Source organism: Bos indicus x Bos taurus, chromosome 4 (genome assembly GCF_003369695.1).
Source record: "Bos indicus x Bos taurus breed Angus x Brahman F1 hybrid chromosome 4, Bos_hybrid_MaternalHap_v2.0, whole genome shotgun sequence".
NCBI classification, from domain to species: domain Eukaryota; kingdom Metazoa; phylum Chordata; class Mammalia; order Artiodactyla; family Bovidae; genus Bos; species Bos indicus x Bos taurus.
The window spans coordinates 112,506,334-112,531,227 of record NC_040079.1 but is presented as its reverse complement, the minus strand read 5'-3'; the positions used below and the strand labels follow the sequence as shown (position 1 = coordinate 112,531,227).

The following is a 24,894-nucleotide window of genomic DNA, read 5'->3' as shown; positions in this document are numbered from 1 at the left end:
ACCTAGTTCACTCAGCACGGCCAAAACTGATTTCATTCTGTTCTCACGGTGAAATGGCCACAAAACTTGTAGTGTGTTCCTGTGGTAGTAATAGCTGGCTGCTTATATCCAGTATCTATTTTATTCTTGCATAAAATCAGAACCCACATTTCATTTTAGGGCCATTCCTGACAATGTATTGCACAAACATTTGCAGATAAGCTATGGCTATGTGATTATTTCTGGCCAATGTCATATAAGCCAGGAGACTTCTTTAAATTTTGTACTTCCCCCTACCCCACCCTAATCCTTTTTTTTTTTTTTTTTCCTTTTGGATTATATTGTGATAGCTAGAGCTTTAGCAGCCACTTTGGAATATAAGGGAAATTCTAAAGATGGCAGATCTGGGTTCTCAGTGTCTGTGGATCCATTATATGTTTCCTCCAGAACTGTAGGCAAATAGCCATTGCTCACTGAAGAGTGCTTATTTGCTCTAAAATTCTCTTACCCTCAATATACTTCTTCCTGTTCTCCATCTCTGGAGGCCCATCCAGATGGTGAGGATTCCATGAGGTCAGTACCCGCACCACTGGTTGGAGAGCAGAGGGTGGTCAGTGCTCACAGGTCTCAACCTGCCATCTCCACCAACCGCCTGCTTCTCAAGCTTTTTACTGAATACACTACCTCTTGCTTACTGCACTCACCTTTCATTTAGTACACAGAGAGGGCTTGATAATATTAATTGAAAAAATGATCATGTGCATGCACACTTATGTGACTGAAAGGGCTTTGGACTATTCTAGGGTATGAAACTGAGGTGAAACATACCACAGACAGACCGCCCCCAAACCATCACTAAGCAGGACTAATGCAACAGCCAAGCAATAACAAGGAGAAAACACAGCCATACCTGTTTGGAAATTTAAAATGTCTATATCCTCCATTTGGGTAGGAATATCTGTGATTAAACTGAAGTATTCATATCCTACTTATGACATGAAATATCGGGGGAAGGGTATGTGAGGAGCATGCATTTCATAAGATGATTTGGAGGGATAATGTTATTGCTGTTCAGTCGCTAAGTCGTGTCCAACTCTTTGTGACCCCCCAGCACTTCAGCGTGCCATGCTTCCCTGTCCTTCACTATCTCCTGGAGTTTACTCTAGCTCCACTTTTTAATTCAATATCCACTTAACCAAACTAAGTGTAAGTTTAAGGCTCTTACTCTTTACTATTCCAAAAATATACTTCTTGTTTGCTTTTTACACTCTCGACTTTTCATGAGGGTCTTAATACATCCTCTGTTTAAACATCTGGGTAAAGATACACCATATAATAAAAGTCAGATCAGTGGAAGTGGAATCATAATGGTTGTGTCTGCCTTACAAAGTACTCCACTCATAATGCTTTCAAATGATGGGAGTTTGTTTAAAAGTCTCAGTTGGGTGACCTTAAGCCCAAAGGTCTTAAGACAAATGTTCAACTTCAAAGGCATAACATATCTGCATGACTTATGAATGCAATGACATTTTCAACATTAACATAAGCTTTGACCTTTTGTGTCCAGCCTTCTGGGATACGGTGTGTTAGCAGGTATGGCTTCTCTTTTCCTTCCTGTGTATTGTTCAGAGTACACCTTGAAGCATAAACTTCAAGAACACAGCATCTGAAAGCCTAGAAAACAATCCCTAAGAGCAGATTTTAGCAGAGTAAAACTCAATGAAACTTTAACCTTTTCAAGCTTTAAAAGATCTAGTAGTTTTTTTTCCTGCTTACCAAAATTAAATTCAATTCCTAAAGATACAAGGAAATATACTGGTGGAAACACAATTACATTCCAAGAATCAAGTTAAAGCACATCTCATTTATTCACAGCAGTATAAACATGTTCATTATTCACAAATTTTATCTATTGATTCAACAACAACAACAAAAGATTACATCTTCCATTTTGACAGGGAGACAATGTGAGAATTTGGGGAAGATCATAAAACCCCGAATTGTAACTTCTTCAAGAAAGCATAATTCAAGTGATACATGTGGATCAAAATCATTCCACCAAAACAATTCATGATTGGCTTAATCCTTACCAATTAAAAAATCTCTAGTATAGAGTTATATTCAGGACAGATTATATTTTAATGAAATCTTGCTTCAGCAAAGAAATACCACATGAAAGTGTTTTGCTTTGATCACAAGCTACTATTATTCAATAACTTAATTGCATAAAGTTAAATTTTAAAATAAAGTCAGTACAGTCCTCTATTTTAGAAAAATGTTATTCAATGAAGGTTGAGAAAACTTTCAACTCAGAAGTGTCTGCCTAGAAACTCTTTCAAGGAGCAGACATGGTGATTTTATTCAAGTTTACACAGCCTTCTAGAGCCACACCTGAGCGCTTTATATCTGAGACCATTCCAAGGACAATAATTCTGAGAATAACATAACTTTAGAAATATAAAACTTGTCTAAAAATCAGTGTTTCCTACATATAGTGGTACTTTTGCTTCTATAATTAGAAGGTATCTAAGTATTTCTTAGATCGTTGATTTTCAAGCTGAAAAGTGCCTCAGAAACCCAGGAGACTTGTTTAAACCGAGACTGCAGGGCCCCCGGCCCAGAGTTTTAGATTCTGGGGTGGGGGCTGAAAACCTAAATTTCTACCAAGCTCCCAGAAGATGCTGATGCAGCTGTTATGGGCACCAACACACTCTGAAAACCACTGACTTAGAATAACTTTAAGAACAACAATAACTAATTCAAATTAATAAAAGGAAAATACATCTATATCACAATTCTTTCTATATTTCCCTAAATTTATAATCTGGGAAACTCTGGTCAAATTTTTTGTAAATGATACAGAGTCCCCAGTTCAATTTACTTAATTTTGATAAAGCAAAATTGACTAAAAATTTCTTTAATTACTATTTTTAAAAAGACTCTTTTATAAGGAAGAAATGGTATGCTTTCATTTCATACCATATAATGTCATCCAGGGTTATGGAAAGGGTGCATTTAAATCACTGAATTGTTACTTAGACACATGTAAAGGTAATTCCCCTGGAGAAGCAAATGGCAACTTACGCTAGTATTCTTGCCTGGGAAATTCCATGGACAGAGACAGGGGCCTCGTGAACTACAGTCAAAGGGTCGCAGAGAGTCAGACACAACTGAGCGACTGAACAACAACAAAGATAACCTCGTAAAAAGACGACAAAAACAGGAAACAATCCTGGGTATTATTCTCTATGCAAATAAGTCAGGAAAGTCTTTAACCTTCGGGGCCTCAGCTGCTTTAAAACTAAAATGGAACATTTCACCCGGACAACCTCTGACAGCCTTTCTAGCTCCTGAAGGAATGTGAATTCCTTCCTGTGTCCCAGGAAGCCACCTTGGCTTGGCCAAAAGAGTAACTAAATCAGAGAAAGTGCCCAAAAGTCTACAGAAAAGCATGACCTTTCAGTGTGTTCATTATTAACTAACAAAGAGCTTCAAAACAGAACATGAAGGCGAGAATGAGATTGGATTGCCACCCGTGTCTTCCACCTTCTCTGGGGCCCACTTGCTTCTTTGATCTTTGAATTTAATTAAAACAAAAGATAAGGTTTTATTCCCCTGAAAAACATCTTCTTAGTGCTTAGACAGGCAGGTGCCGTGAGTGATCACACTTGGCGGACAGTTCAGAAGGTGATGGAGTTTGCCACTGCTCAGTCGCAAAATTAACAAATATCTGGAAGAAATGATGAACACAATTGCTAACTTCGAGGAACCCTCAACCCTTTGTTCTCATACAAGGAACATCTTCTCAAACATTCCTAAGGATCACAACCATTCATTCATACCAATCCTTCCGATTCACCTTCAACACATAGGTCCGAACTTCAGGAATGATAAACATTTCCAGACACAATAAACTGCCAGGAAATTCTCGATGCCTTAAGCACAATTTTAGATTGACCTATGATCTAATTTCACATGCCAGGACTCTTAGGGAACCAAGCACGTTTTTTCCTAAGGTCAGCTCACAGTGGAGCCCCTTTAATTATTAGTGGTGTGCGTGGTGCCAGGTCGCTTCAGTCATGTCTGACTCTTTGCAACCCTATAGACTGTAGCTCACCAGGCTCCTCCATCCAAGGGTTTCTCCAGGCAAGAATACTGGAGTGGGTTGCCATGCCCTCCTCCAGGGGATTCTCCTGACCCACGCCTCTTATGTCTCCTGTATTGGCAGGAGGGTTCTTTACTGCTAGCGCCACCCGGGAAGCCCAGTTATTAGTGGGGGTGGGGGATAACTGGAGACACAGTGGATGACAGCCTGACCTGCTTATTGAACACCAATGAAACTAGGAGCTGATGGAAGCCCTGAATGCTGAATACTTACCTTGAGTGGAGAGCACACAATCAACAGACCTCCTTTATAAACTCAAAAAGTGGTTAATAAAAGAAATGGTGACCTCAAGAAGTAATCTGCCCCTTTTTTAAATCAGCTGGAGCAGGCCTCAAGAAAAACCACCCAGTGTCTCCTTCAAGGTACTATACCTGCTCCAGAGTGGTCTGGTTGATGGAGTAATGTCTGATATTCAGGAAGCTTTTATTGTCTTCTAGAACTCTGAACAGGTTGGCTAAGCACACCCATCTTTTTGGCATGTGATATTCCAACAAATTAAGGCGCTGCCCCTGAAAGCGAAAAAAAAAAAAAAGATTGGATCACAGGATTAGGAATCATTAAAACTGACCACACTATAGTTAATTGCCAAATAAACTATCTCTTTTCAAAGCAGAGTCTTTTCAAACCCTTTTCAAACTCTTTTCAAACCCTGAGATACCAACTAAAGTCAGAGGTCAGTTTTGTGAGCCTTCCAAGAATGCTCATGGGCTGTGCTTTACCATGAGGCATATTTGATAAGAGGTATCCCCCAGGGAGGGGTGCTGCTCTGCCCCCTTTCTGTCCCCACTGTGCCACAAGCCTGGGAAACCCTTTCTTGGGGAAAGAAGACCCTGTTAACAGCTAGGGAGAGGGAGGTGGACGTGGTATCAGAGACAGATGCACGGAGACCCCTGAACCTCACACCAGAGCACCTGCCATCCTCACCACTGGCAGAGCGACTCCCAGTAAGATGCTTAACTCTCTGAGCCCCATTCTCAGGGGTGCATGTGGAGACCCCAGTAGTAGTTTCACGGGGTAGAGGGCCTTGAACGTGAACCCCTGTAACCTAGACAGCATGCCTCTTGCTGGGTAGGATTTTACCCAATGGTTGTAGATGAAATAGACAAGCAATAGCTCCTTTAAGGACAACAATCTATTAGAAGTTATGACAAACAGGAATCTTGGGGTCATCCAAGAGAACTGCAAATGGTGCTTCTCAGAGCTTCCTGTGCACAGGGGTTGCTTGGTCCCTTTGGTAACACACAGACCAGGGGTTAGGATACTGGGGACTGAGATGCTACGGGTCTCACCCACTCCCAGGTGATGAGGACCCACTGGTTCAGGGACCACACTTTGCATCAGGTGTGTAGAGGGCTGTGACCTCAAGCCCAGGGCAGTTCTTGTGAATTAATGCTGAAACCACAGAAGCTACAAACCCCCTAGTAAATGTATGGAAGAAGCTAACTTGTGTATCTTCCCTCCTAAAGAAAATGAACTATGTGAAGTTGTGCCCACAGGAAAGGGAAGATGAATAAGAACTATCTGCACTGGGAGACCTCATAACAGGACCAGAGGCTCGCCATCCTTCAGAGAGGTCAGGTGACACCCACAGACAGCCCCTGCTGTTTTGGGGGAAGAGATATGGCCTGTACTTTGCAATGAGCTCACAACAGTAGGCACTGTCTTTGAAGCATAGAATTAAAATAGGGGAAAGACAAAGGCATTTGTGAGAGGTTTTTAGCTCAAAATGAAGTAATGTACAATGTTAGCACTACCTTAAACTGGATTCCTGGGAAATAGAGCTTCAAGCAGTCGGAGACAGCACTGTGTTGATCTACTTCCTTGTGGAGCCAAATCTTGACTGTATAACCATCACCAAACCTGAGAGTTGAATTTAAAAAATAAGGTTACTATTATATATATCTAAGATAGATAAACTCTAAGTCCATTTTCACAGGAAGGCAGAAAAAGTAAGTAACTATTCCAAACTGTTGGAAGATTGTGTGTTCTCAAAAACAGAATATTCAAGAATTAATAACACAGACACTGATTTATCTGTTTGAAAACTTAGCAAATCTTAGAATCAACACCTGGTTCAATACAAAAGAGAGGGTGAAAATGCAAGCTGTGAAGACAAAGTGCTAAGTTAAGAAGCCAGAGCTGAGTTGGAGATGAGCCCTGAGACTATCCCAGTCTCAAGAACTGCACTGATGCCCAAGTGGCTAGAAGAGTGGACGGTAACAGGGGCTGATCATGGAATCAAGACAGACATTTGCTTATCATGAAAAACAATTCCCTCAACTGTCCGCAAACTCTGAGGGCCCAGCAACTGCAGGGGGCCAAGGCCCTGACGTCACAGAGCTGTGAATGGAGGTCTGCTGGGGTCTGAGCAACCACAACCGAGGTGACACTCCTACCACACACAACCTCTAATAGTGAACCCCAAGAGTGGAGGGGGCTTCCCAAGACGATTTACATTGTTCTATTACATAGGCCAGGTGCCCAGCATGGTGTCAGACACACAGTCAGATCTCAGTGAAGATCTGTTGAGTGAAAGCAAATACACAAATATATCATGATATAGTGATTTTTTGCTGGTTTTGCTGATATATTTTTATATCAGCAAAAAATCACTGATATATTTACCCCAAGTACCTAGAACTAATAAACAGTAGTCGAATGAATGAATGAAAAAATACTACGCCCAGAGCCTTACAAGCACCATCATTGCTGGGGGAAACGTGATACTTTTAAGTCAATTTTCCATGACTGAGACTAACTAACACATTTATGGGCAAATCACTTTTCAGGTAAGTCTACCTGGTGAAGAAGAGGACAAAGATAATATGGCTTTGCTTCAGGGACACGGAACAGCCTTGCAAAGACCCAGAGATCCTGGTCCCGGTTCTGCTTTCCCACCTCCTGCCCTGATCTCAGACTTCCTCTGAGATCTGTGTGTGACTCCAACTGCCCCCAGCTATTCCAAGTTCATGGTTTCACGTCCACTCCAGGATGAGAGGTCACTGAGAACATGGGCAAAACCTGAGTGACAGCAGCCAGGGAGGCAGCCCACCCATCTGGCTCTCCTGAGCTCGTTCCCAGGACTCTCTGAGGCCGACCCTACCTGGTTAGTACAGGAAGTGTATGTGCTCTGGGCTCCCCTCGATCAGGGGTGCATGTCTGACGTGGAACCAGGGTGCCTGCTCTGTGTCCCTGAGAGCCTCCCACATGGGTGTATTTCAGGGTTCCATGGAGGAAGAGCTGAGGCCCAGATCCTTGAACGGCTCCCAGGGTGAGGTGCTGTCTCAGAAGCTGCTGCCCTTCAGAGAGCTCTCTGCTGTCCTGGAGAGAGATGCTCCTAGTCACGTGGTTATGGCCAGCCTGAGAGTGAAGGTCAAAGTGTCTGGAAGCCTATGTGTGAATCCAGCTCCCCATCCATGCACCAGACCTCTGACCCCATGGAGTCGAATTGTCTCACTTCCATTCTCTCATCTAGAAAACAGGCTCATAGAACGAGGCCCCTGACAAGGGGGTCAGAAGCCTGAGTACATGAACCCCTGAGGAAGCAGGTGCATGAACATCCAGTGAAAGTGAGGTTCCACATGGGACAGGCCCAGAATGAGGAGCATCCTTGGTGTGAAGATGCTCACAGATCTGGGGAACGTAGACAAAGCAAATGAAAAATCAGAACACAGGTGTACCTAGAGATGACCACACTAAGGAAGTCAGACAGAGGTAGACAAGTATCATATGATATCACTTCTATGTGGAACCTAAAATATGACACAAATGAAACAGATTCATAGACATAGAGAACAGACTTGTTGTTGCCAAGGGGGAGAGGCAGAGGGATAAATCAGAAGCTTGGAATTAACACATACACACTACTCTATATAAAACAGATAACCAACAAGGTCCTACTGTATAGCTTAGGGAACTATAGTCAATATCTTACCCAACAATGGAAAAGAATATGAAAAAGAATGTACATATGTGCATAATTGAGTCACTTTCCTGCACAGCAGAAATTAACACAATATTATAAATCAACTATTACCTGAAAAAGTAAAGAATCAGAACATGAATCTGCAGCACTTATTACACAGAAATACAGGGTGAGAGGTGACACTGACTAAGCAGAAATGACTTCATTGTTTCACGCACATTAGGATCCCCTTCACATCATCAGAAATGGCAGCCCTCCAGGGGTATTCTCCTAGAATGTTGTTTAATGCACGCTAAATTCCAATAATAGTCTAATATTCTCACCATAAGCATGTATACAAATTAATGTTTAAAAGTTATATTTGCACTAAGCCATTTCAGCTTTACTCTAGAGAATCAGAATTGCACAGTTCCTTAAAAAAAAAAAAAAAAACCACCAAAGAGAAAATGTTTCTGAAATAGATTGCAAACTCCGCAGGATCTCTCTAGAATACTTGATAAGACATGCAGACAGAAAATTATACAATCACAGCATCTTCAATAATTGAGAGAATCTTTGTAGAATCAAATTATGATATATCTAATTTACATTATTCTTACTTTCTCACTTCTGCCTATAACCTACACTTAATGCCAATGATCTAAATTCCACGAAGGATTTATTGGATTCGTGCACTTTCCATTCTAAAAGCTTTCAAAGTAGCAAAGGAGTCATTTGTGTATAAACTCACTCATCCCTCTCACATTTGCAGATAACCGATCACATCCACATCATTTGCAAAGCCAGCAATTACGTAAAGACAAATAAACAGCATTACCTGTCACTGAAGATGCCTGTAAGAAGCACTCAGTCACTATTGAGAATCAGCATTTAGGTACCACAAACGTTCAGTGTAACATATGCAATAAACAGTAAAACAGGCGAGTAGCAATGGACTAGTGGAATAAGAAGTGTACACATATATACTGTACAAGCCAGGGAGGAAATAAGGAGGGAGTGACTCAGTGATGGATACTCATCAGTTTTATTCAGCTTCCAGAGGCTCCTCTGCAAATCGCTCACACTCATGGCATTCATTTAAAAAAAATATTTATTTAGTTGCAGCATGCAGGCTTTTGTGAAATATATCTCCTGCCATATAAACAAACAAGAATGTCAAAGCTATCTGCGATTCCTGCCCTCCAAATGTGAATTTCTGAGCCATGCAGACGATAAGTGTGCCACTCCCTACTCGACAACTTAAGGATGTCACAGTCATCAGTGATTATAAATCTACCCCAGGGTGAGCCAGTGAGCCCTAAGGGAATTCAAGAAAGAAAAGAATACCTTTGTAAAAATACAGGATGCTTGGCCTTAGACAGCTGAGATGCATACGAAAGAAATGACTTCAATAACCCCAGACTCTTGCATCTTTCCGTACATAGAAGAATACTAAATTCTTTAACTTGATGTCTAGTTTTCCTTACTTAACAATAATATTTGATGTTCAGGCTGCCTGCCCCCTTTGTTGAAAACATCAATATAAACTGACCTACTGCTCAGGGCTACTTGGGATGCTGTCTCCAGGGCTTGAAGTCCTAAGATTTTCCCACCAAATAAAACATCTCTACCTTCAGTCTGCTTTCAGGTTGTGACTATTTTTTAAGTCGACACTTTGTCCATGGCATGTGGGATCTTAGTTCCCCAGTCAGGGTTCGAACCCAAGTTGTGTGCACTAGAAGGCGATTCTTAAGCACCGAATCACCAGGGAAGTCCCCCATAGCATTCCTAGTAGTAATGCTCTCACATCAAGCCTCCTGAGAAACCTGTATGCAGGTCAAGAAGCAGTAGCTAGAACCGGACTTGGAACAATGGACTGGTTCCAAATTGGGAAAGGAGTAGGTCAAGGCTGTATGTTGTCACCCTGCTTATTTAAATTATATGCAAAGTACATCATGAGAAACGCTGGGCTGGAAGAAACACAAGCTGGAATCAAGATTGCCGGGAGAAATATCAATAACCTCAGATGTGCAGATAACACCACCCAGCAGCCTAAAGAGCCTGTTGATGAAAGTGAAAGAGGAGAGTGAAAAAGTTGGCTTAAAGCTCAACATTCAGAAAACTAAAATCGCATCTGGTCCCATCACTTCATGGCAAACAGATGGGGAAACAACGGAAAGAGAGAGACTTTATTTTGTGGGCTCCAAAATCACTGCAGATGGTGACTGCAGCCGTGAAATTAAAAGACACTTGTTCCTTGGGAAAAAAGCTATGACCAACCTAGACAGCATATTAAAAAGTAGAGACATTACTTTGTCAACAGAGGTCCATCTAGTCAAAGCTATGGTTTTTCCAGTAGTCATGTATGGATGTGAGAGTTAGACGATAAAGCTGAGCACCAAAGAATTGATGCTTTTGAACTGTGGTATTGGAGAAGACTCTTGAGAGTCCTTTGGACTGCAAGGAGATCCAACTAGTCAATCCTAAAGGAAATCAGTCCTGAATATTCATTGAAAGGACTGATGCTGAAGCTGAAACTCCAACACTTTGGCCACCTGATGCGAACAGCTGACTCCTTTGAAAACATCCTGATGCTGGGAAAGATTGAAGAGAGGAGGAGAAGGGGACGACAGAGAATGAGATGGTTGGATGGCATCACCGACTCGATGGACATGAGTTTGAGCAACCTCCAGGAGCTGATGATGGACAGGGAAGCCTGGTGTGCTGCAGTCCATGGGGTATCAAAGAGTCAGACACGACTGAGTGACTGAACTGAATTGAATGAGAACGTAACATATGGTACACGGAACTCTACTCAATAATTTGTGGTGACCTAAATGGGAAGGAAATCCAAAACAGAGGGGATGTATGTATACACAGAGCTGATTCACTCTGCTGTACAGCAGAAACTAACAACATTGAAAAGCAGCTGCGTGCATGTGTGCATGCTCTGCTATATCTGACTCTGCAACCCCATGGACTGTAGCCCATTAATCTCCTCTGCCCATGGGATTTCCAGGGCAAGAATACTGGAGTGGATTGCCACGCCCTCCTCCAGGGAAGCTTCCCTACCCAGAGTTCGAAGCCATGTCTCCTGCATTGGCAGGTAGATTCTCTACCACTGACCCACCTGGGAAGCCCTAAAAAGCAACTATACTGCAATTAAAATTAAGTTAAAAAAGAAGCCTGGTCATCAAAGAGAATGGCTTTTTTGTGGTTTTAATGTCTGTCCATCCTGGGTAATGTCAGCACAAGAAGGGAAGGGTCTTTAGCAAATGTAGAAGTTTCTAGCAGCTGGATGGATGTCCAGTTACATCAGACTTCATAACAAGACAAATTCTGGAGATCTGCCTGCAGACAGTCTCAGCTGCCAAGCTGTGCTCACACCAGGGTCCCCTGCAGAGGCAGATGGGACTAAGGTAATCATTCTCCTCCTGACTTCTCCCTCTGAGCCTCTCTACATAATTCAGCAAACGCCCCATGGAAAACGGCCACTGCAATTTACTGCCTGACCTGATGAGTGCTGCCTGGAGAGATGGCCAAAGAACTTACGCATGAGATCCCAGGAGGGAAATAGCACCATGAAAATGGGGACCCTCAGAGCCTGCACCCCGCTCAGCTGCCCTCTGGACAAAGATCACAGCTTCAAAAAGCCCTTTCTGGCAGCAGGAAGTACTCTGTTCCAGGCCCACAAGCAAATGCACTTGATGCTATCTGGCTGGAGTTTGAAACTCCTGGGGTGTAAGGGGGATGGGTCCTCTTAGAAGATGTGATTAAAGCTCTTCTGAATTTCATTTTAGAGAGTTCCCAAATAATCTCTGTGGACTCCAGTCAGACCCTATGTAATACAGCCTTTAAAACAATAAGGGAATAATGAGAAAAATGATTTTCTTAGCACAGAGGAATTAAGAGGCAGACTCCCTCCCCTTGTTGAGAAAATGCTTCAAGAAGCCAGATTCAGGGCAAAAGTCTCTGGGGCCTGAATGTGGCTAAAACACTCCTGCTGGACACCAGGGTAGATACATGCTGCCTGCCAGAGGAGTGTGGAGATGAGAAATAGTGGGTGCAGGATGGCGCCAGGCAAACGGGAAGCTCTGTGCTGCTCGTGCCCACCTTGCCCCCAGCTCCATGTTCAACAACATCAGGGAAGTGACTAAGATCGCAGTACACTGGAGCCTGATGTGTTTGGGGGCACATGATGAGAGGGTACACGGCTGAGCTGACCTCGTCCCAAGGGTGGCGGCAACTGCACTGGACCTAGACTAGCTAAAATGATCTTAAAAAGAGGAAGAAAGCTGAGGGACTAATACAAATTTCAAAACGTACTCAAAAGCAACAGTAATCAAGACAGTTTCGTATTAGCATCAGGATAGATATATAGACCAATGAACAGTATTGGGTCCAGAAATAAGCCTGTGGGCCTATGGTCAACCCATTGAATGGTTCTGACAAGGTGGTCAGAACCATTCAATGAGACGAATAATGTTTTCATCAAATTGGTCTGGATATACAGCAATACCAAGAGTTAACACATATAGTTTATGCAAAATGGATCAAATATCTAAATGTAGGTGTGTAAAAATGCAAAACTCTTAAAATCATACATAGCGATAAATCTTCACTTTCTCTGATTTCACAAGAGATTCTCAGATATGACAAAAAAAAAAACATGAAAAACAAAAGAAAAAACTGGTAAGTTGGGCTTTATCAAAATTAAAGATATCTGTGCTTCTAAACGGAGAAGGCAATGGCACCCCACTCCAGTACTCTTGCCTGGAAAATCCCATGGAAGGAGGAGCCTGGTAGGCTGCAGTCCATGGGGTCGAGAAGAGTCGGACACGACTGAGCGACTTCACTTTCACTTTCACTTTCATGCATTGGAGAAGGAAATGGCAACCCACTTCAGTGTTCTTGCTTGGAGAATCCCAGGGCCGGGGGAGCCTGGTGGGCTGCCGTCTATGGGGTCGCACAGAGTCGGACATGACTGAAGCGACTTAGCAGCAGCTGCAGTGCTTCTAAAGGTGTTATCAAGAAAATGAAAAAGCAAACCAACAAGTTGAGACAGTAGCACTGGCATATATACACGACCACGTGTGAGACAGCCAGCTAGCAGGAAGACACTGCTTGGCACAGGAAGCTCAGCTCAGTGCTCTGTGACGACCTAGAAGGGTGGGAGGATGCGCATGCGCGGCACAAGATGCTCAGCTCAGTGCTCTGTGACAACCTAGAAGGGTGGGAGGATGCGCACGGGAGCCCCGAGTGGCAGGGGACAGACATACCTATGGCTGATTCACACTGTTGTACAACAGAAACTAATACAACATGGTAAAGCAATCATACTCCAATTAAAAAGTGCATTTAAAAATGAGACAATACTTGCAAATCACCTATCTGAAAAGGGACTTGTACCTAGAATGTGCAACTCTTTCAATAATAAAAAGACAACCTAATACTGTTTAAATGGACAGAAGATATGAATAGGCATTTCTCCACAGCAGACAGGCAAGTGGGCAACAAGCACGTGGACAAATCAAAACCACAAGATACTACTCTTCACTGGGACGGCTAGAATAAAAATTCAGATAATAAAAAGTAATGAACAGGATGTAGAGCGATTACAAACTTCATTCAGGGCTGATAGGAATGTACAGAGAGTTTGGAAAACAAACTGACAGCTCCTTTAATGTTTAAGCACAGAGTTCACGATATGAGCTGCTTCCCTGGTGGCTCAGCTGGTAAAGAATCCGAGAATTCCATGAACTGTGTAGTCCAAGGGGTCACAAAGCGTCAGACACGATTGGGTGACTTTCACTTTCACTTTACTATATGATCTAGCAGTTTTCCTCAAAGGTATATATCCAAAGAAATAAAAGATACGCCCCTAAGAAAACTCCTAGCTGATTGTTTGTAGCAACAGAATGTATAACAGCCAAAAGGTGAACATAACCCAAACGCCCACTGACAATGAACAAACAGAAGTGTTGTATGTTATTTGGCCTTAAAAAGAAATGAAGTACTGATAACACAAATGAGCCTTAATGAGTGAACGCTGCAATGAGTGAACGCTGCTGGTCAGAGAAGATCATATATTATGTAATTCCATTTATAGGTCAATAAGAGACAACTTTATAGAGACAGAAAGCAGATCAGTGGAGGTTAGAACTAGAATGAAAAGAAAATTGATCGCTAAAGGGACAGGGTTTCTTTTTGAGATGATGAAAATGCTCTAAAATTGGCTGCGGAGAAAGTTGCACATAATTATGAATATGCTAAAAAGCACTGAATTATACACTTTAAGCGAGAGAGTTGTATGACACGTAAAGTATATTTCAATTAATCTGTTAAAAGACAAAGAAAGGATGCCACTGTTTTGAAAAACCAATGACAAGTGGTTGGGACTGTAGTAGATTGTAAAAGTGTTAGTCACTCGGTTGTGTCCGACTCTTTGTGACCCCATGGACTCTAGCCCACCAAGTTCCTCTGTCCATGGAATTCTCCAGGCAAGAATACTGGAGCGGGCTGCCGTTCCCTTCTCCAGGGGATCTTTCCAACCCAGGGATCAAATCTGGGTCTCCCGCATTGCAGGCAGTTTCTTTACCCTCTGAGCCACCAGGGAAGCATGGCTCCAACATGACACCCTTTGCCATATCACCCTGCTGAGTTCTTGCCTTAAGGGGTGAGACTGTTCTCCTGCTCTTTTTCTTAACAGCCATGTGACACGATTTGCAGGTGCGATGTGACCTCAGGCTTGAATCGTACTTGTGCTCTCTAGACATTTTCCTGTTTGGAAAATGCTCAGACACTGATTCTGGAAGGAGGATGTGTTACAGGTGGGACAGAGCCAGCCCCTTTGAACCATCCAGACCAGCCCATCTGCAGCTGCTGGAGGATGAATGAAAATCATATCAGCCACTGCATCTCATAAACTTCACTTTGCAGCTGTTTACAACAAAAGCTAACTCATGCAAAGTTTTTTTTTTATGCTTTTGATAAAAGAGAGCCCCAAATCAAATTTGTAAAATGCTTCTCAACTATGAAACCTTTAAACCGTTGTGGCCTCATGCATTTTCTTCAAATGCACACATACACCAACACACACACTTACATACACACATACAAATATACATACATGCACATACACAGACACACATGTACACTCACACACAGAGAAAAACGTACACACACATACACACAGAGATACATATACACACACACCTAAATTTTAGGCTAACTGAACCCAGAGTAAATAAACTTCCGAAATTTTAGTCCTGAAGTATTTGAAACCTGAAATACAGTTGCGACCTAGTTTGCAGTTTACCGCACTGAGCTGACCTCCTCACGGTGCTGTGCTCCGTCACACAGTCATGTCCAACTCTCTGTGACCCCAGGGACTGTAGTCTGCCAGGCTCCTCTCTTCATGGGATTCTCCAGGCAAGAATACTGGAGTGGGTTGCCATGCCCTCCTCCGAAGGATCTTCCAAACCCAGGGATCAAACCCAGGTCTCCCGCATTGCAGGCAAATTCTTTACCATCTGAACCACCAGGGAAGCAAAGTTCTGGGCTAAGAGGAATCCATTTCTTTGGCTAGCCTGGGTATTCCTGGGCTTATTAAGCTGCATTTGCAATCGGAATTCACCATCCTGCAGTGCCCGCTGAGCTTTGGAGTGGCACATTTTTGCTGTCTATGTGCACATTAGTTCTTGGCAGGTCAGGCTACGTCAGTACTGGGTCTGGCTACCCTGCAGGGAAGCGACAGGAAAACACTGCCAAGACTGAGCAGCAATTGGGCCTGCATCACGCACCTGATGGTTCCTGTTCATGGAGACACTGAGTAAGACAGAGCCTGTTTCTAAAAGCAGCCAACAAAGGACAAACAATGCAGAAGGTTCTGGGAGAAAGCAGGCTTCATCCGGTCCAGAGATCAGTGGGAGCTGGATAGAAATCTTTATCAAAGGGGTTGATTGTTGTTATTATTCTTCATTAAGCTGAGCAGAGCCTAAATTCTCCCACAGTCTCATCTGACTGCTCTTTTAAAGTTCAATCAAAGCAGCCTGGAAGAAGATATCGTCTAGCAAAGGTATCCCATGCACTACAGAGTTTGCGTTCATTCACTCATCTATTTATTTGTTCAACAAGTACCCTGAGCATATGTCATGTACTGTCCCGAATGTCAGAGATACAGTAATAAAAACAAAGGTCTACTGTCAAAGGATTTACATTCTATCAGGAAGAAGTTTAAAGTAGTAAAAACCACGAATGTTGTGTTTTATATGTCAGAGAGTGCTAGTCTGTTCAGATTCATAAATGAGTGGCAGAAAACCCAGAGAAGCAGGATATTAGCAAGTATAAAATCTGAGGTCAGGCAACCACAAAAGGGTAAGGCCTTTCTTTGGCCCATTCTGTCATATTGCTCTGCTCACAGGTCTCCATTGCTGAAGTTGCCTCATGGTCCAAGATGGTTGCTTCATCTCTAACCATCACATCTGCATTCACATCAGAAGCAAGGAACGAAGAGGCAGAAAAAGCACACGCCCTTCCTTACAAATTCATATCCTTGAAGTTGCTAGTACCTCTTCTATAATCTCTTTGCCCACATGTACAGAGAGTGAGAGCTGGAAAGTGCATTCTTATTTCCAAGTGGCTATATTGCTAGCTAACATCCAGGGGCTCTCATGCGTCTATGAATAGGTGGACTACATACAGGAGATCCAACTGGAGAGTAACTTTTGAGAAAAGAACTGAGGAAATAAAGCACAATTTGATCTCAGGGCGTCCTAGCCCTCAAGGTAGAAATAAGCTCACTGTATCCAGCTACTTCTTTCCACAGTACCACAAAATACGTATGATTGTCCCCATTAAGAGAAAGAAACAAGCTTTCAGAAATGTTAAATAACTTTTTCAAAGCCCTAGAGGTGATGTTCCAAGTCTGTCTGTAACATCAGACTGACTGACTGGCTGCATCTCATCCAGCCATACTAGCTTTCAAAGAGGAGTCAGCCCATGTTTCAAAACGAGGGGAGTCTGTTCTCTCCGCAGAGGCAAGAGAAGAAAGTTCTACAGAGGAAGCTCCCAGCTGGCATCGCAGACAGACGCCCAAGAGCTCCCAGCAGCAGAGCTCTGTCATGCCGTCAGTTTGGGGTGAGTTGGGGAGACAGCCGTAGTATACGGATCTTAGGAGTTGAGAATTGAGTTCTAAAACTGGTTCAGTTATAACTCTGCGTTCTGAGCCAACTGCCGAGCTTGTTTAGGTCTGAGCTGCGTTATGGTGAAGCGGGTGAATCACAGCTCTTTAGGCTATTAAATGAGATGATGGGCAAACAGCACTTGACAAATGGCCCAAGTTCAGTAATGTTTCAGGAAAGGTAAGCACATGGATGAGAGCCCCGCCCCACGACATCCAAATCCGCAAAAGTGACAAAGGTGGCCTGAATCCAGCTACCCCCTGCCTCTGTCTCCCGAGAGAGTCGAGATCACCATCAGCTTTAGGCTTCTCTCCCTGTCTCCTGCCACAGCTAAGAGCATCCGGGCAGAACACAGCATCCTTTCTTCCTTAGGAACCCCTGGGCAGCCCCCAGGCTCACAGAGAACACGCTCCTAGCTCCTCCCTCTCAGCCCATCCTGACTTCGTGTTTCTCCCCTGACATCACCATCTTCCACCTCCCAGATCCCAAGGCTAGTAACATGACAGCTCCTTCTCTCCTATTGCCTCAGACCAGCTGGCTGTAAAGCTCTATTATTCTTCTGCCAAGCCTCCCCACCAATGCTTTCTTTCCCGCCTGCCCTGTTCCCAGCTGACTCCAGTTCATCTTAATTAACTTCCAGCTAAAGAACAAAAGTCACCTTTTAATGGACCATTTCTGCTCCTGTTTCTTATTGCTTCCCTTTGTTCCCTAATTTTCCACCCCAGAATTTAAACCTCCCTTGGTTTAACCCCAAACACTGTCTCCAAGTGGACGCCCCCATTATTCACCCTGCACCTGTGTGACAGTCCAGCTCTTCTCAAATGTGATTTGCGTTACTCATCTCCATGACTCTCCTACCACCAGAAGGGCTCACACAGTTGATTCACCTCCCACAAATACACCTGGTTTAAATGCCTCCTTCTCCAGGAAGCCACCCAGGCAATCCATCATCTAAAACACTGGGCTGTCTCCTCCTAAGTCTTACCATGAGTAGCACTTATGGTATCTTATGTAAGCTTTTATTTGGGCTGCACCTTATTCATCTATCCAGCTAAAGACCCTGTGACTAAGGAGACACCCAATAACAGCTGCATCATACAGCATTTTGTCCACAAAATTACCTCACTGTGTTGCATTTACATGTCTTTGTAATGTGTGTCCATCTGACACCAGACTTACTGACATAAGGGACCAGGCTCAAGTTGGGGTCCTGACACAGGCCCTCATCAAATGTGCACGAATGAAAAGGGATCACGGTGTGAGTCTGAATCCAGGAAAAAATCTCCCATCACTTCCATTGCACATCTTCACTGCAGGCAAGAAGCAGTCCCACAGTTCCAAGGGAAAATATGAGAAAATCAAAGCACGGTGCTCCCTCTGGTAAAGTGACACTTTGGATGACATCCCTCATGAGCTGAATGTCCAAGACCAGGGATATCGCCCAAGAAGTCCAGCGGGAGAGGAGCACGTAGATCAGAAACGCCTGGAGCAACACTGAGTGTGTTCAGGCAACTCGGTGTCTTCAAAGCAAACAGGATAACAAACTACTCGCCTCTGTAAAGTGCACACATGCTGAGGAGAGCTCAGTCCTTTCTCTCAAAAGAACCATTTCTAGTAAAGAGAATGAATTCATTGTTTTTAGAAGTGGTGAAATGCTTCTAAGCAAGCAAAACGCAGACCAGTAGAATCTTGTCCCCCGTGATTCAAAAGCTCCGTGCCACGGCAGAAGTCATTCTATGCACCCATGTACAAAGTGCCTCCTCCTTTGTGAAGATGATATAAACACACAGAATCATCAGATATTTCATTTTTAAGTGAGCCAGTTTATTATCAGGCAATATAATCTAAGTCTAGGCTTTTATGTATGTGGTAATGTTTTGTAGAAGTAATAGATTGAAGTTGTCATGCTTAAGCATATGGTGTCACATAGGTGATATATTAATTTGCAGATGCCCAGAAAGTCACAGTTTGAGAACTGAAACATCATTGTACCTCCTCTTGTCTCTTCGCAGAAAACTGATGGATAAATCCTCCAGGTTATTCTTTATATTTTGTGCTTCCCTCAGTGGCTCAGTTGGTAAAGAATCCGCCTGCAATGTGGGAGACCTGGATTTGATCCCTAGGTTGGGAAGATCCCCTGGAGAAGGGAACGGCTACCCACTCCAGTATTCTGACCTGGAGAATTCCATGGACTGTATAGTCCATGGGGTCACAAAGAGTTGGACGCGACTGAACGACATTCATATTCTTTATATTTTAAGTAAAATAGCAACATAAATGACGGATGAGCACATCCTTTGAGGTTTGTTTCATTTTCTTTCTCAGTTCCTAAAATTTGCATGTCAGACAACTCAAGGAAATGAAAATTCTCATCATCTTAAGTAGTCTCTTTAAAATCACATAAAGTTTTATTTTGTGTATACATAAACAGCCCCATCTTCCCTCTCCACTTAAACTGGCCCAGCAGACTTCAAAGTGTAAACTCTGTGCTTCAGAAATGTGACTCATTTTTCCTTCCTGGGAGGACCGCTTTTCACCTTCAGACTTAACTCTCCCGCTTAAGCCAGTCCCAAGGGAGGGAAAGCAAAGGGGTGTGATGCACGGCTGTTACGGTCCCTCCCTGGTGGGTCATGAACGTGCCCACAGCCTGCAGGTGATAAGGCAGCTGCCCAGACTCTCAGGATGTGCTCCATTACAATCTACATCCCTCACTACCTGGGACGAGGCACCAGTGCCCACAGAGGTCGGTGTTGGTCATCCCTGGTTACCAGGTAGCCACCGCTGCCTCCAGCTTTCCTTTATACAGACATACACACGTGCACACGATGTACAGACATATATTCCATATCACACATCAGTCTTGTACCAGAAGCCACAGATCACAGCCCATTGAAACTGACAACCACTCTCAACTGAGGAAACAATCCTATCAGAATGTGACGCTGCAGAGAACCACCCAGCATCTACCTCCCTTGTCTTCCTCGTAACAGAAATCAACTTTATTTCATTGGGGAAGCCCCTAGCTCAGGTCTATATTTCTTAGCCTTTCTAGTAGCCAGGGTGACCAACAACGTATAAGTGAAAGTCGCTGGGCGGGACTTGGAAAAGCCTGCTTGAAGAGGGGACGGTGGCATGGGCCCTTTTTGCCTTTCCCTCCTTCTTCTTGATTCTTGTCTAGGACATGGATGTGACGGGTGGGTGGAGCCAAGCAGCTATTCTGGGGACCAAGCAAATTGTGAAGACTCAAGCCAAGTGAACAAGTGCCAATAACCAGTTGCTTCTGGGTTTTTACTACATGTGAAAATGAATATGCCTAACAAATATTCTTCTATGTGTCTCATGTTCTGTTACTAATAGATAAATGTATCTCACAACTGACACAAAAGAGAACCTGAAAGATCCAGAAGAGGAAGGAGAAAACCACTGGAGGAAGGTCTCAAGGGGAGGAGATCATGTCAGTATCAAATGGATACAAGAAATACACTTGATAAAGAAGCAATTTTCTTCCTCAAAAATAGGGACATAGGAAGAGAAGAATGTTGAATAAATATTTAGTGAGACCCCACTGAAGCATCTTTCGGACCTGGAAATCAGAAGTTAAACGTTAAGTGGGGGGTCAGATTCTCAGTAACAATTAGAATATGCAGAAACACACCAAGAGGAAGGCTGGTGTGGCTGAAGACCCGGCACGCATCTGCATCCATTCTCATCTGTACAGCCCCAGGTTGCAGCCAGCGGGAAGCCAGCCTGGTGCAAGCTGACCACCCGGGGGCTCAGCAGTCAGATGGACCACAGGTGAGCCCCAACCTCACCCTGGCTCACTCCTGTACTTGTTAGATGGGGATGGTCAGCCCCAGTGCTTGGGCTCAAATCCAGCTCTTCCATTCACTAACCAGTGACCTAGAGAGACTCCCAAATGTTCCAGTCTTACTTTCTGTGCCTGTAAAAGTAGAGAGGCCATAATGTCGGCTCCTGGGTTGGTCATCATGGTCATGAGGAATAAGTTACCTGATACACATAAAACCCCTGAAGAAAGGAATGGTAACCCACTGCAGTATTCTTGCCTGGAGAATTCCATGGACAGAGGAGCCTGGTGAGCTACAGTTTGTGGGAATCGCAGAGTCAAACACGACTGAGTGGCTCACACAAACACACATGTGCACGTGCACTTAACACCAGCGTCTGGAATGCACTCTACAGGTGTCATCTCTGGGTATTACTACCTAGCAAGCTAGATGATCTATACACAGTACTTAGTCCAGCAGGGATGAAAACAGGAATCAATGGCCACCAGGGAAGAAAGGCAATTTGGAACTTAGAAGGGCTGACCCAGAGCCTGGGGAAGCGAGAAAGGGCAATGGGTGTGACTCCCTGGAAGGGCCCAGTCACCGAGGAGAGGTGGTCTGGGACTGCGGGCTATAGTCATGCTCTATACATTTCAGAGAAGGCGACTTCTTTAACCACAGGCTTCCCATGTAGCTCAGCTGGTAAGGAATCCTCCTGCAATGATGCAGGAGACCCCAGTTCAATTCCTGGGTTAGGAAGATCTCCTGGAGGAGGAGATCTACTCACTCCAGTATTCTGTCCTGGAGAATTCCATGGACTGTATAGTCCATGGGGTTGCAAAAGCTGGACATGACTGAACAACTTTGACTTTCAAAAGGAAAAGGCCAAAGGATGAGGGACATGTTCCCAAGTTTCTTGACCCTAAAGGGGTCCTCCAGGGGCGCCAGGAACTCTCCTGCTCTGATTGGAAACAGGGGACAAAGTAAAGTGGCATCCAAGCCCCACAGCCACTGAGCACAGGCATGACCTCCACCCCCAGAGGCTGGCGGAGGAGGGATGATGTCCGGGAGGTGGTCTGGCTGAGCGCAGAAAGGCAGGGAGTGCAGATGAGACTGAGGAGGGATCTGAGAGGAGCTCTGAGATGGCAAGAGCCCTGTGGCTGGATGGGGGCAGGGACACACACCTCTAGCCTGAAGCAGAGGCTGGGGGGCGCGGGGTATGGGGAGGCACAGAGATGGGGTAGAGACGGGGGCGGAGCCAGGGTGCCACCCTCCCTGAGAGACCACACCTCAGAAAGTCAGTCGTAGACCCTGTGGGTCCTCCTGGCCCACCAGTCCCACTTTTAGCCAAATCCTCCTGTCTTCACAGCAGGCAGGCTAAGGATGCGATGCTGGCTGAAGCCGGGACCAGCAGAGCCAGAGCCTGGGTAAGTCCCAGGAAGAGAAACCTAGCAGTGATCAGACTCGACTTGGTTTGTTCTTGGCTTGCAAACACAAAAAACATTTAAAAATAAATTAGAATGCCAGCTCTAAGGTTAAACACAATGTTTATAATTAACTAACTAATTGAAGTCACTCAGTCGTGTCCAACTCTTTGCGACCCCATGGACTGTAGCCCACCAGGCTCCTCCATCCAGGTATTTTCCAGGCAAGAATACTGGATTGGATTGCCATTTCCTTCTCCAAACACAATGTTTAGTTGTTTAGAAATATGACTTAAGATACCTTAAAAAGTTATAAAAAGAAGGCCTGGAACCTGACAAAATAGGATGTCCAATTATTAACAAAGGAGTGAGTCTAGAGTCTGGCAACATGAGGGCTCCTGGGAATCAAAGCCTGAACATTTCAGGACCACATGCGCATCTCTGAGGTGGTTCTGTTGGGTTCCCTGCACCAAGGCATCCAGGACTGGCTCTCACTGCCCCCAGGTTCCATCCCTGAGACGGCACGGATGCTGAGCCCAGGGCGATGCTGGCAGACAAAGGACCCAGGCGGTGTTATCCAGGAGTGTCAGGTCTCACTGGAACCAGGTGGGTCTGGCACAGACATAACTCCTGGCAGGGAGGAGACAGCTCCTGCCAAAGAAGAGACAAGCAGTAGCTGCAAAGACACAAGGCAGAGAAGTGCTGAGCCTCGGAGAGGCCAGAGGCCCCGTGCCCTGGCCAGGAAGGAGGGCGGTGCGGGCGGCTTGGTGGGGTGCAGTCATGGCTGCAAGGTGTCCAAGCAAGCGGGAGACAGTGAGGCAGGAAGAGGAGGGGTGTTCAGAGGATGTGGGGGACCCCAACCTGCCATCTTCACAGTGTCCTCCAGGCCCACTGGCACCGGGGTACCATTTCTCACATCTGAGCTGGACCAGACTGAGGCTGGAAGGAGAGGAAGATGCTCTTCTCACTAGATCCTGGAACTTATGCAAAATGAGATTACCCAGGGCCCAGAGGACCAGCCTACAGGAAGAACCATCCCCCAGTGTGAGCAGAGCTGGCCCTCATCAGGCCTGTTCCCAGCCCATCCCACTCACGGTCTCTCCTCTAGCTGACGCAGAGCCACACCTTGGAGGTCAGGGAAAGGGCAGGGCTACAGCCTGAGCTACCCTGGGGACTCTGAGTTCCAACCTCAGTTCTGCCCGCATGTCCAGCCATCTCTGACTGCCTGAAGACACGGGGGAAAGTGCAGGTGAGATGGTGCTTCGCAACCAGGGCCATGTCTGGGGACATGCTGTGCTGTCATCCCCAGGCTGGGGGCGCTGCCGAATGAGACACAGGACAGGCTCCGCTGAAAGAGTGATCCACCCCAAAATGAAAAGAATGCAGGCTTGTGAAACCCAAGGTAAGGCCAGAAAACCCATGGTCGTTCAGCCATATGTATTGTTCAGTTGCTCAGCTGTATTTGACTCTTTGAAACCCAATGGACTGCAGCATGCCAGGCTTCCCTGTCCTTCACTATCTCCCTGAGTTTGCTCAAACTCATGTCCATTGAGTCGGTGATGCCATCCAACCATCTCATTCTCTGTCATCCCCTTCTCCTCCTGCCCTCAATCTTTCCCAGCATCAGGGTCTTTTCCCACCAATATTTAAAAATCAGCTATTCCCAGGGTGGATTTCACTCAGCCCAATGATTCCCTTTAATTTCAACATTAAATCAAAGCATTCTTTAGCTGGTGTACATTCATCCCTCTTAAGTGTTCTCACATCCAGTATTTATAGAGATGTGTCTATTATGCAATCAAGAATCCAATGCCCTTTAAACAGTCTCCCCATGGTACTTTTACCTGTACTCAGAGACTTCTCTATGACCCCCAACCAGAGCAGTCCCCTCTCCTGGACCCATGGTTGCTACCTCTCCTGAGATGCCCACCTACCAGGCCTATGAATGCCACAGGCACCATGAGCTCACTTCCGAGACTGATGGGCACCCAATGGGAGAGACTCCATTGGGCCAATCTGGTACCTCCCACTGAGTTCAAGCCTCACACCTCTGCCCAGAAGATGTGACAAAGCCCTCGGTCCAATCATCTTCTAGTCTGTGGGCCTCATGACAACTCATATTTTGATGAATGCATTTAAAACAGGAGGGATGGAGGAGGTGGGAGGATGGGCATGCAGCAGGATGCTGGGCTGAGAAGCTCAGAAAGGACTTGGGGAAGGGCTTGCCCTTTGGAGGAACATTCTCTGATTGGGCAGTTCTTGGGGTCTGCCCCTTTGGGTCCAGGAAAGGAATTCAAACAAGCAAAGGTGGAGAAACCAACACAATATTGTAAAGGAATTATCCTCCAATTAAAAGTAAATAAATTCTTTTAAAAAGAAAGGAATCAGACCTAACACCATACACAAAGATATACTCAAAATGGATTAAGACCTAAATGTAAGACCAGAAACTATA

At 44.7% G+C, this 24,894-nt stretch overlaps 1 protein-coding gene across 1 annotated transcript in view; it reads right to left on the bottom strand.

Moving 5' to 3' along the window:
- Positions 1 to 1,829: 1,829 nt before the first annotated feature.
- Positions 1,830 to 24,894, bottom strand: part of ABCA13 (ATP binding cassette subfamily A member 13) — a 353,566-nt gene continuing 330,501 nt past the window's right edge. The window contains exons 51-53 of the mRNA XM_027538443.1: positions 5,899 to 6,004; positions 4,516 to 4,653; positions 1,830 to 3,709 (exon numbers count right to left, since the gene is read on the bottom strand). Of these exons, the coding sequence (XP_027394244.1) occupies positions 3,617 to 3,709; positions 4,516 to 4,653; positions 5,899 to 6,004 (337 nt within the window). The 3' untranslated portion in view covers positions 1,830 to 3,616. The remainder of the gene's footprint in view (positions 3,710 to 4,515; positions 4,654 to 5,898; positions 6,005 to 24,894) is intronic.